This window comes from Liolophura sinensis, chromosome 2 (genome assembly GCF_032854445.1).
Source record: "Liolophura sinensis isolate JHLJ2023 chromosome 2, CUHK_Ljap_v2, whole genome shotgun sequence".
Classification (NCBI taxonomy): domain Eukaryota; kingdom Metazoa; phylum Mollusca; class Polyplacophora; order Chitonida; family Chitonidae; genus Liolophura; species Liolophura sinensis.
In genome coordinates, this window is record NC_088296.1 from 450824 (window position 1) to 462814 (window position 11991).

An 11991-nucleotide genomic window follows, 5' to 3' on the forward strand; every position below is an offset into this window, starting at 1 on the left:
TGAAGGGATAGTTGAAACCTTGAGAATCGCTTGATTCTATCCATTGAGACGAACGTAGATAAATAATTCATTTTAATATTACTGCCATTAGTGTAGTTACTCTTCAATGAACCGGGATTGGCCAAATGGTTAAGCTACTTGCCGTTCTAGGACCAAGACACAAGAGGTCTTCGTTCAAAAGTGGCGCCACCGCTGTAACCGTCTTTAATGTCAACGTATAAGTCATGACTTTTATTTACTTTTCTCAGAAGGTATGAACAAGCTCAATAACAATGAACATCAGCCGTTGATTTTTTTTTTATTTATCCAATATTTTCGAACTGAGTACATAAGAACCCTTGGGTCAGATAAGGCTTAAATGATTAAGGGAACAACAACCCTGTAGCAAACCTTATATACCTCGGACACGTTGCTGTCTGGTTAATATAAGTCCATAATTCCGTAGCAGTTTTTTTTATTGTTTAAGTCACGCCGTCAATAACCAAGTTCCAGCAGATTGTATTTACACATACAAATCTCACAACCTTGTTTGTCTCGTACAAGCCCGAGTGGACACGCGAGAAGACATGATAACGGAGGGCAATCTGTAAAATGTAGAAAACATGTGCCTTACTAAAATACGTAAAATAAAATTAGAGGTACATCATCGGCCACAAGTAGGTAGGTACAGGAATGTAGGCACAGGAAGCTGGGCACATGAATCTAGGCACATGAATGTAGGCACAGAAATGTAAGTACAGGAAGGTAGGCACAGGAAGCTGGGCACTGGAAGATAGACACAGGAATGTAAGCACAGGAAGGTAGGCACAGGGATGTAGGCACAGGGATGTAGACAAAGGGTGGTAGACAGGAATGTAGGCACTGGAAAGTAGGTACAGGAATGAAGGCACAGGAATGTGGGCACAGGAAGGTAGGCACAGGAAGGTACGCACATGAAGGAAGACACAGGAAGGAAGGCATAGGATGGTAGACTCAGGAATGTAGGCACAGTAAGGTAGGCACAGGAATGTAGGCACTGGAAAGTAGGTTCAGAAATGAAGGCACAGGAATGTGGGCACAGGAAGGTAGGCACAGGAAGGTACGCACATGAAGGTAGACACAGGAATGTAGGCACAGGATGGTAGACACAGAAATGTAGGCAGAGTAAGGTAGGCACAGGTATGTAGGCAAAGGAATATAGGCACAGAGAGGTAGGCACGGGAAAGTAGGCACAGGAAGGTAGACACAGGAATGTAGGCACAGGATGGAGACAGGAATGTAGGCACAGGAAGGTAGGCACATGAATCTATGCACATGAATGTAGGTACAGGAATGAAGGCACAGGAAGGTAGGCACAGGAATGTAGGCACAGGATGGTAGACACAGGGATGTAGGCACAGTGAGGTAGGCACAGGAATGTAGATATAGAAATGTAGACACAGGAAGGTAGGCACAAGAAGGTAGGTACAGGAATGTAGACACTGGAATGTAGGCGCAAGAATGTAGGCAGAGGAAGGTAGGCACAGAAATATAGACACAGCAACGTAGGCACAGGAAAGTATACACCCGAATCTAAGCAAAGAATTTATTTATTTATTTGATTGGTGTTTTACGCCGTACTCAAGAATATTTCACTTATACGACGGCGGCCAGCATTATGGTGGGTGGAAACCGGGCACAGCCGGGGGGGAACCCACGACCATCCGCAGGTTGCTGGCAGACCTTCCTACATACGGCCGGAAAGGAAGCCAGCATGAGCTGGAGTTGACTAAGCAAAGGAAGGTAGGCACAGGAATGTAGGTACAGGGAGGTAGGCACAGGAATGTAGGCACAGGAAGGTAGGTACATGAAGGCGGGCACAGGAAGGTAAACACAGAAATGTAGGCACTGGAATGTAGGCACAGGAAAGTAGGCACAGAAATGTAGACACAGTAAGGTAGGCAGAGCAATGTTGGCACAGGATGGTAGGCACAGCAATGTAGGCACAGGAAGGTAGGCACTGGAATGTAGGCACAGGAAGGTCGGCACAGCAATGTAGACACAGGAAGGTAGGCACAGGAAGGTAGACACAGGAATGTAGGCACAGGAATGTAGATCTAAATCTAAACGACTCCATATTCCTGATATATTCTCAAAATATTTTCATTAAAGACAAATGTTATATTAATCAAAACTGCTTTTCCAATGTATTTAAAATTCCGTTTCGATTTCTCTACTTGCTCTAGAACCTTGGCAATTGGAGCCTTAGGCGACACAAATAGGCTTGTTTAGACCCGCCTCACTACTGATGTCCTCGTGCGGATAAGATTTAATCAACAGTCAACTAAATTATTTCAGGCGTTGACTCCTGCCGAGTGACATCAGTGTTGTTGAAAGTATTAAAGTATTAAAGTATTAATCATTAATATTACCGTCTAGGACTGACAAAGCCTCAAGCACGCGTCTTGATATTTAACTGAGTCTGTACATGCCCACCTTGTTGGGTTGTATCACCCAAAATTGGAACACACTCCGATCTGCAGCCGTTTTTCTGGCATTCCCATCCTTTTGCGCACGTCCTGTCCTTCAAGTCACATTCCACCCGGCACTCTCCTCTAGACCGCGGTAACGACCAGGCACCTTCGTGATTGGTGCAAAAAAGATTTGTTTGTATATTTGGCAATCGCTTTAAGCGATTTTATTACAACGGGTGTCGTGCTGTAAAATCATGACATTTCTCTCAAATTTATGTATTTATTTATTTAACCGACTGGTGTTTTACGCCATACTCAAGAATATTTGACTTATACGACGGCGGCCAGCGTTATAGTGGGAGGAAACCGGGCAAAGCAGGGGGAAAATCCACGACCATCCGCAGGTTGTTGGAGACCTTCCCACGTATGGCCGGAGAGGAAGCCAGCATGAGCTGGACTTCAACTCACAGCGACCGCGTTGGTGAGAGGCGCCTGGGACATCGCGCCGCGCTGGCGCGTTAAACATCGCGGCCACGGAGGCCCCTTATTCCTCTAAAAAAAATAATATATTAGAACTTTTCCTACAAACACACGACAATTTGAAGAATGTTCGTATATTTCTTCAAACGGGTTTTCGCCACGTTATGTCTATGTCTATAATGGTTAAATCGTAGACCTACCATTAACTGTCTTCGGCTTTAAGGCTATTCATCCTGCATATCGAACGCATTGTCTCGGATGTGATGTGAACATACTGCTACACTGTCAGGTACTAGAAACCTTTCTACATGTAATTGAAATGCCAACAATAAATCGAGTGGCTGCAGTAGAACTCTAGGCCAAAAACCAACAGCAGAACAGTAAACGAAGGGGCAAAAATTCACCACATTACAACAGTAGACAGAATGACTAAGATATACCAATTGGCAACAATAGAACAGCAGACGAAGTGAAACGAGATACCAAGTGGCAACAATAGAACAGCAGACTAAGTGAAGCGAGATGCTAAGTGGCAACAATAGAACAGAAGACGAAGTAAAACGAGATAACAAGTGGCCACACTAGAACAGAAGACGAAGTGAAAAGGAGATACCAAGCGGTAACAATAGAACAGAAGACGAAGTGAAACGAGATACTAAGTGGCAACAATAGAACAAAAGACAAAGACGGTATCAATAGAATAGAAGACAAAGTGAAAACAAGATACCAAGCGGTAACAATAGAACAGAAGACGAAGTGAAAACGAGATACCAAGTGGCAACAATAGAACAGTAGACGATGTAAAAACGAGATACCAAGTGACCACAATAGAACAGTAGACGAAGTGAAAACGAGATACCAAGTGGTTACAATAGAGCAGAAGACGAAGTAAAAACGAGATACTAAGTGGCAACAATAGAACAGTAGACGAAGTGAAAACGAGATACCAAGTGGCCTCAATAGAACAGTAGGCGATGTAAATCGAGATACCAAGCGGTTACAATAGAGCAGTTGACGAAGTGAAAACAAGATACCAAGTGGCAACAACAGAACAGAAGATGAAGTGAAAAGGAGATACCAAGTGGCAACAACAGAACAGAAGACGATGTGTAAACGCGATACCAAGTGACCACAATAGAACAGTAGGCGAAGTGAAAACGAGATACCAAGCGGTTACAATAGAGCAGAAGACGAAGTAAAAACGAGATACTAAGTGGCAACAATAGAACAGTAGACGAAGTGAAAACGAGATACCAAGTGGCCACAATAGAACAGAAGACGAAGTGAAAACGAGATACCATGCGGTAACAATAGAACAGAAGACGAAAACGAGATACTAAGCGGTAACAATAGAACAAAAGACGAAGTGAAAACGAGATACCAAGCGGTAACAATAGAAGAGCCGACTTACCTAGCGTTGCCAGGCAGAGTAGAACATAAATTTTGAACACCATGTTTGGTTTGTGGTCCAGTCTTTGATCTAAGCTAACAGAACCAGATAACCATGCCATCTGTGCGTTTCCGACACCTGGCAGCTAACAGAATCGCTGTATGTGTCTTCAGCACGGCATTAACAAATGCATGAATCTACTCTCTTTTGGTTGGTATCGGCCTTAAACACACAGGAGTCGAAATTTACTAGCTTAGATGACGGTATAGTGTGATTTGGTCGTGTCATACCGAACTCTTTTTTAAAAATCGCACCTCGCTTGGCGCTCATCGGCAAGAGGTAAGAGGAAGAAAACGGGACTGATTTGCCCGGTGTCAGTAAAATGTCACTGGGTAGAGTGTCATATCTGGTGTCTTCAGCATAATTCTTGGACTCGCCCAGCCACCAGTAGACACAGTATAACCGCTAAATATGTGCACACAATACAGGTTTACATATTTAATGATATACCGTTTGGAATCATCGTGGTTCAAATCCGGCCTTGGACAAGAAATTTGTACATTCCCTCGCTCTCACTGTTTGTAGGTGAACAGTATTATTTCAGTAATCTTTCCCTCATGGATACATATGGAGACATAAGGCCCACCTTAGAATTCTAATGTTTGAACGCCTTGAACTCTTTTCACACAAATCTAAAAAATGTAAATGAAAATTTCAAATATATTTTGCATAGTTTTTAGTGATCTATATAGTGATGCCTGCTTTCATATTTAGAGGTCTTTTCCTTTAACCCGGTTAAGTTTGTTAAAGACCTCTTGCCTTCCACTAATATGGTGAGATAATCTCCACCGAATATTGTTTAAGTTTTCCCGGCCTATAAACTTACCTCCATTGTATGAGTGAAAATGTCTTGAGTGCAACACTAAAACAAGAAACGAATCATTTGGCTGTCATGAGGACATTACACCATGATGACAAAAACAGCCATGCCTCGTTTTATACACAGGTTCAGGTTTTTGTCAATGAAGTCCATTTCCGCATCGGATCTTGGTTAAATTGACTTCAACTGGCAGAACTCCCCTCTGAGACTGACTTAATTTTTTGTCATCATTTGGCTTTAATTTGCACGGAACTTAGTTAATTGTTAATGTAAAAAAGGGACTACAGCATGGCGAGCAAAACCAGAACAGCGGCGTCATTGTCCTATTTGGTAAAGGGTCACACGAAACCGGTGAACACGGCTTCCTGTCAATTTACCTTAGGGCTTTGAACCGGGAATTTATAGACCAATCCGGCTTGCGGGTTCTTGGTAAGAATAACTGTAGCCATCAGTACAGTCTTAGAGTCGGTGAAGGCCACTTATATTTCACCAGTATACATGTGGCCATATCACACGCGCACGGGAAAGTTTGTTAGAAAGTTGCCAAAGATCGGTGGTTTTCACCAGCGAAAAAACCTACTTACCTATTGAGCTATCTTGGTTCTCACTGCTAGTAATACATAACAAATGAATAAATGCTAGTTAAATAAATCCCCGCTGACATCGCCAAAGTATAATCATAATTTCTTTTGTTCGTTGACACTATTGGAAGAAAACTCCTGTGAGTTTTAAGAAAGAAAACCAATTCATGCATACTCTACATGTATTTATTCTGGACATGCTGATTGGACCTATTCTTGTCACATGATCTGACTAGTGTCCCAGCTCTAACAGGTGGTAGTCACACTCGCACGTGTCACAGCCGTGATGGTCACGCACAAACCCAAGAGGGCAACGCAGGTCGCACGTCACGGTTGGGCAGCCTGTTTGGAAGCAGATATACACATAAGCAGTTATATACCTTAAATGACAGTGCAAAAGCCATAGTCTCAAATGTAAGAAGCTTTAAATGCAATTTCCCTAAATTAAGAATCTGCAAGGCTCAAAAGAAATCATGGCCCCGCACATAAACTAGAGCGACATTATACAAGGCGAATGTGGGAAGGTCTGCTAGCAAACTGTGGATGATCATGGACCCGCCCATGAACTAGAGCCACATCATACAAGGCGAATGTGGGAAGGTCTGCAGCAAACTGTGGATCATCATGGCTCCGCCCATAAACTAGAGCCACATTATACAAGGCGAATGTGGGAAGGTCTGCAGCAAACTGTGGGTGATCATGGACCCGCCCATGAACTAGAGCCACATTATAAAAGGCGAATGTGAGAAGGTCTGTCAGCAAACTGTGGATGATCATGGCTCTGCTCATAAACTAGAGCCACATCATACAAGGCGAATGTGGGAAGGTCTGTCAGCAAACTGTGGGTGATCATGGACCCGCCCATGAACTAGAGCCACATTTTACAAGGCGAATGTGGGAAGGTCTGTCAGCAAACTGTCGATGATCATGGCTCTGCTCATAAACTAGAGCCACATCATACAAGGCGAATGTGGGAAGGTCTGTCAGCAAACTGTGGGTGATCATGGACCCGCCCATGAACTAGAGCCACATTTTACAAGGCGAATGTGGGAAGGTCTGCCAGCAAACTGTGGATGATCATGGCTCTGCCCATAAAATAGAGCCACATTATACAAGGCGAATGTGGGAAGGTCTGCCAGCAAACTGTGGATGATCATGGACCCGCGCATAAACGAGAGCAACACTATACAAGGCGAATGTGGGAAGGTCTGCCAGCAAACTGTGGATGATCATGGCTCCACCTATAAACTAGAGCGACATTATACAAGGCGAACGTGGGAATGTCTGCCAGCAAACTGTGGATGACCTTGGCTTTGCCCGTTTACCTCCCATCATAATGCTGACCCTGTCGTATAAGTGAAATATTCTTGAGTACGACACCAACCAAGTAAATAAATAAATACAAGCGAAATATATTATCAACTTACATTATAGAACTAAAAGGCGAATAATTCAGTAAATAACTGAATGATACTCAACTTAATTTCCATGCATTCAGGTGAACCGTTACCTTTTTGTGTCAGTTTGTAGTCACTCTTTTGGAAACATTCCGAGCCACAGCCATTACTCTTACATTCGTATCCATCCATGCACGTGACACCATTCCCACCACATAGCAACAGGCAACTTCCTCTAGGCCGAGGTGCCGACCAGACTGCAATGTGATTGGCGGAGAAACGACACATCCGTCACTGGCAGATTCATGTAGAAACTTTTATATTAAAACATTTTGCTGCAACATGAACTAAAGTCACGTTCATTCCGAGGGAAAGGTTGCACTCGTCCGTCAAATATGTATTGTAGAATAAAAACAGAAGTCTATTTCATACGATTTGAACATTTCAACTAAAACTGATTAACAGTTGACACCTTTCGATTCCGTCCAAACTGACAAATGGTACAACAAATCGCAGGGTGTGAACGCGACTTGGTGCAAATCTGATTTCCATTTATGTCCTGTTCATAAAAAGTTAACTAATAAGTTTTCGGACGTACGGAAAAAATGGACCGGCGTGGAGATAAACATGCGAACTGACAGAACAACGGATGGACGAACAGACAAATGGACCCTATAGAATAACGGACGCTTGTATGGACAAGCAGAGGGATGTACAAAAAAAACAGGCTAACGAACAGACCTGCGGATAAGGGACAGGGAAACGGAAAAACGTACAAAGAGGTTAACAAACGGATAAGGGACAAACAAACGCATACATTTACAGACAAACATGCAAACGTACAGACTAACGGATGAGGGGAAGACAAACAGGCTAACGTAACATAACAACGGATAAGGGGCAGACAAACAGGCTAACGTACAGACCAACGGATAAAGGCAGATAAACGTACAGACAAACTTAAAGACAAACGTACAGAAAATGGACAGGCATGTGGACAGATGAATAAAAGCGCAGATTAGCGGATTGGCATACAAAGACATACACAGCAGCTGACTCACCGCAGGCACACACGCCAAGCAATAAACACAGCTTCAACATCACAGAAGGAACTTTAAATTGGGACACACCTTGTTAGACTGAGAGCGCAGGACGCCAGCTCTTTAAGTTAGATAAGGAGGTTAAGTTACTTACACATAATGATAGATAAGAACTGTGAATACGGGAGACCGAACCGGTTAAAACGATACTGAAGTAGAAACACCATTACATGCTTTATATAATGCAGTATCAATAGAATGTAAAGGAAGTCACGAACAACCCTGTCCTCGTGCTTTCTTCATTTGTGCAGCGACGTACAAAGTAGTAGTATGTTACTAATGTGACGTTTATTTTACGTGATTTTCATTGGCAAAAATTTTCTATCGATAGCCTGGTGTGAAATGTTTCTTAGTCCGACACTAATGCGCCAATCCCCCCCCCTCAACCAAAAAAAAAAAAAACAAACAAACAAACGTGAGATCCGCCATCTGCCTGAAGATACTGTCGGGGTCAGAGGTCACGTCTGAATCCCAGGAAATATTCAGAATGTACGTTCTGGAAATCCATTCCCCAAAATATGGCAGCCCAGAAGCACTTTACCGAAAGCTAAGTAGCTTTGGCTGAAAGTAAACGTTACAACGACAACCACATACACTCACTTCAGCTTCAATGGCTCGTCGTTGTCATGCTCTACGTAGTAAGGCGACAATACCTGGCAATCAATCAATCAGTCAGAATTTACGTAATTCATTTTTTTTAGTTAAACGTTTTCATTACCAGACTGCATCCACGTGGGTGCCAAGAAACGCGAGATAGTTCGAAATTGTACGAGACTGGTTACAAGGTTACTTTGTACTTGGAGATACACGTGTAGTAACAACGCCATCATGATAACACACCCTTTTAAAGCAAATGTGTACAAAACTCAGACAGGATGTGTAGGTACATATTTCCTTTAAAACTTTGCATATGGACACTGTAAATTGCATTCACACCTCTGTACTGTAAGCAGTGTAGTTTCTCTTTCAGTGTGTACCAAATTGTATACTCCTTGTTTAAATCACCGCACAAAGCGGTACACATCTTTACATTAGATAAATTAAAGCCACATGTTTGTAGCTTCCCTTTTTCCGGTTTTCCCACTATAGCTTGCATTTGTATCAGAGCTGCTAAGAACTGATCAAAGAATTGTCTTTTTAGCCAGGCCCTATAGGGGGACTTTCGAGTTTGAACTCTTCTATCGATAAAGGTAAAAAAAAAAAAACCTACTGTGTCATGTGACTTCTCAAAAATGTTAGGCAACTATAGCGGGATCACATTTACTATAACACTGGAGTCTGAAAAATATTTCCCAAACAGTTATTTATAAAAGAAAAAAGATGGCGAAAATTGAGGAGCTGAACGTTTGTGAACTTGAGAAGTTTCTGATAGAAAAATTTGTCTGTCATGTGTGCCTTTAGATCACCGTGAGATAAGCGATCGGTAATTTAATGTCTGCATAGGTTGCCTAACATTTTCCTCAAGTCATGTGATACATGAGGACTGTTTTTACCTTCAACGACAAAAGAGTTCGAACTCGAAACTTCTCTATTCCTGCCTGGTGCTCAAATATTATTTATTTATTTATTTATTTATTTATTTATTTATTTATTTATTTTATTGGTGTCTTAAGCCATCCTCAAGAATATTTCACTTACGGCGGCCAACATTATGGTGGGAGGAAACCAGACGGAACCCAGTGAAAACCAACATGATGCTGAAGGACGTTAGCTCGTTTGAACGTAGAGGAAGTCAGTATGAGTTGGTGTTGAGAACACAGGTACCACATTGGTGGGAGCCTACCGCACAATTCATTGTGCCGAGCTAACAGGCCAACAGGGGCCATGTGGTGCTTTGTTCACTCTGTCGCTGAGATTTGTTGACAAACAGACCAGTTACGTAGTCATCACATATTACCAAGGAAATGTGGCCATTCCAGCTTGGATTAGCCATTGCATGGGAAAAGACACCCCAATGGTACCCGGTTAATTTTCATCCGTAAACAATTTTGTCGGCTGGTATAATTCCGTTAATTTATTTTATTTTGACTTGGTTTAACTTCAACCTGTTTGATATTCCATTCGGAAGTTTCATACGGCACATGGCTACACCCCTCATTTGGACTCCATGCGGTCTTATTGCTTCATGTTTTATTTCTACACTGGAACTTAGTGTATGCATATGGCACGTAGACAGGACACAAAGAAACAGCATGATATCTTAGAAGGACACGACGATCGATCCTAGCCTTGTCACGTGGGCAGAATTTCTGTGGAATAATAATATACCCTTGTTATAAATAGTACAAGGACATGTGTAGCCTATCTCAAGAAGAAAAAACGCAGTGTTTTTCTAGACACAAAAATACTCGGCTGCTGTATTCATTTTAAGCTCGCTGATTGGCCCCAATCCTGTCACGTGATCTGACTAGCGTCCCAGCTCTATCATGTGGTTGTCACAGTGGCACGTGCGGCAGCCATGATGGTCTCGCACAACCCCAAAGGGACATAGGTGGTCACACATCAGGGGCGGGCAATCTGTCAGGGGGGGGAAAGACATAGACATAGGCATGTAAAAGCTCACACGGTTCGTCAAGTTTATTTGTTTATTTGTTTGTTTATTTGACCCTGTTCAACGCTGTTTTAACCAATATGATGGCGGTCTTTTCTACAGGTGGAGGGAACCTGAGAACCCGGTGTAAACCACCGGCCTTTGAGAAGTTACTTATAAACTTTCCAACATGTGACGAAGACGTGACGTTATACAAGGCATATTGGTGAAATACACGTCGCCTTCAACGAGCTTTAAGCTACAAAAAAACAGCCACAAGAGCATCGTCGACCACTTATTCTCACCAAGGCCCTATTTGGAGTCAGAGCTAGGGAAAACTACAAATTCCCTGACCATGGCCATGTTTGAAGCAAAATGGTTCAAAAAAGTACACGTATTCATTAAGTGCTTGTTTGTCTGAATTAATATTGTCTGATTTGTAAAGCGTCCAGACTTGTACCTTTGTGAGTCAGTTTGTCGTCCTTCAGCATACATTGTAAACCACAGCCATTGCTCCTACAATCGTATCCTTCCGGGCACCTCACACCATTCCATCCGCATTGTAACGGGCAACTTCCTCTAGGCCGAGGTGCCGACCAAACTGCAATGCGATTGGTGGAAAAATATCAAAGGTATGGTTTCCATATAGAAAAGTAGAATTGGTAAACGTACGTTATAAACGTTTAATTACAACTTTTTGTGGCTGGAGAGGAAAAGGAATTCTCTTTATCTAATGTAATGGACCGATTATACCTCATGCTGACATACATGTCAGTGCGTTATTATAGGGCATGGAAACTCTGGGTTGATTTAAGGCTTTGAAATTTCGAAAAACGCTCTAGTGCCGTCATTTGGGAAGGGGACGTGCAGAGGAGTATATATAGACTAGTGGAATGTACACACAAACGTACAGACAAACGTACAGACAAAGGTACAGAGATTCGGACATTCGATTAATCAAAAGGGAGAACGTATAGACGAACTGATGGACCAGAAGTCAATTGGACACACGTACAAATAAACGGATGAACGTAAAGACAAATAGACATTGCAAATGACTCACCGAAGGCACACAGACCCAACAACAAACACAGCTTCAGCATTATGATAGAGACTTTACAGGCCTGTGAAATTAAACACACCTTGTCACAATATTAAAGCGCATGAAGCGGAATCTTAGATAAGAAGGAAAAGTTACACA

At 42.5% G+C, this 11991-nt stretch overlaps 1 protein-coding gene across 1 annotated transcript; it reads right to left on the bottom strand.

The window, feature by feature from the left end:
- Positions 1–286: 286 nt before the first annotated feature.
- LOC135462972 (antistasin-like) lies at positions 287–8278 on the bottom strand. The gene is made up of 3 exons (XM_064740293.1): positions 8222–8278; positions 7274–7417; positions 287–584 (listed from the first exon to the last, which is right to left on the bottom strand). The coding sequence occupies exons 1-3, from the start codon at positions 8259–8261 to the stop codon at positions 475–477; spliced, it is 294 nt and encodes a 97-aa protein (XP_064596363.1). The 5' UTR covers positions 8262–8278; the 3' UTR covers positions 287–474.
- Between the last annotated feature and the right edge of the window lie 3713 nt (positions 8279–11991).

Bases quoted from the DNA above. Each gene is read 5' to 3' on its own strand.
- LOC135462972 (XM_064740293.1), bottom strand. From the start codon at position 8,261: ATGTTGAAGCTGTGTTTATTGCTTGGCGTGTGTGCCTGCG. The intron at 7,418-8,221 runs GTGAGTCAGCTG...ATCACATTGCAG, and splicing joins GCTTGGCGTGTGTGCCTGCG to TCTGGTCGGCACCTCGGCCT. The intron at 585-7,273 runs GTAACGGTTCAC...TACATTTTACAG, and splicing joins CTACAAACTGACACAAAAAG to ATTGCCCTCCGTTATCATGT.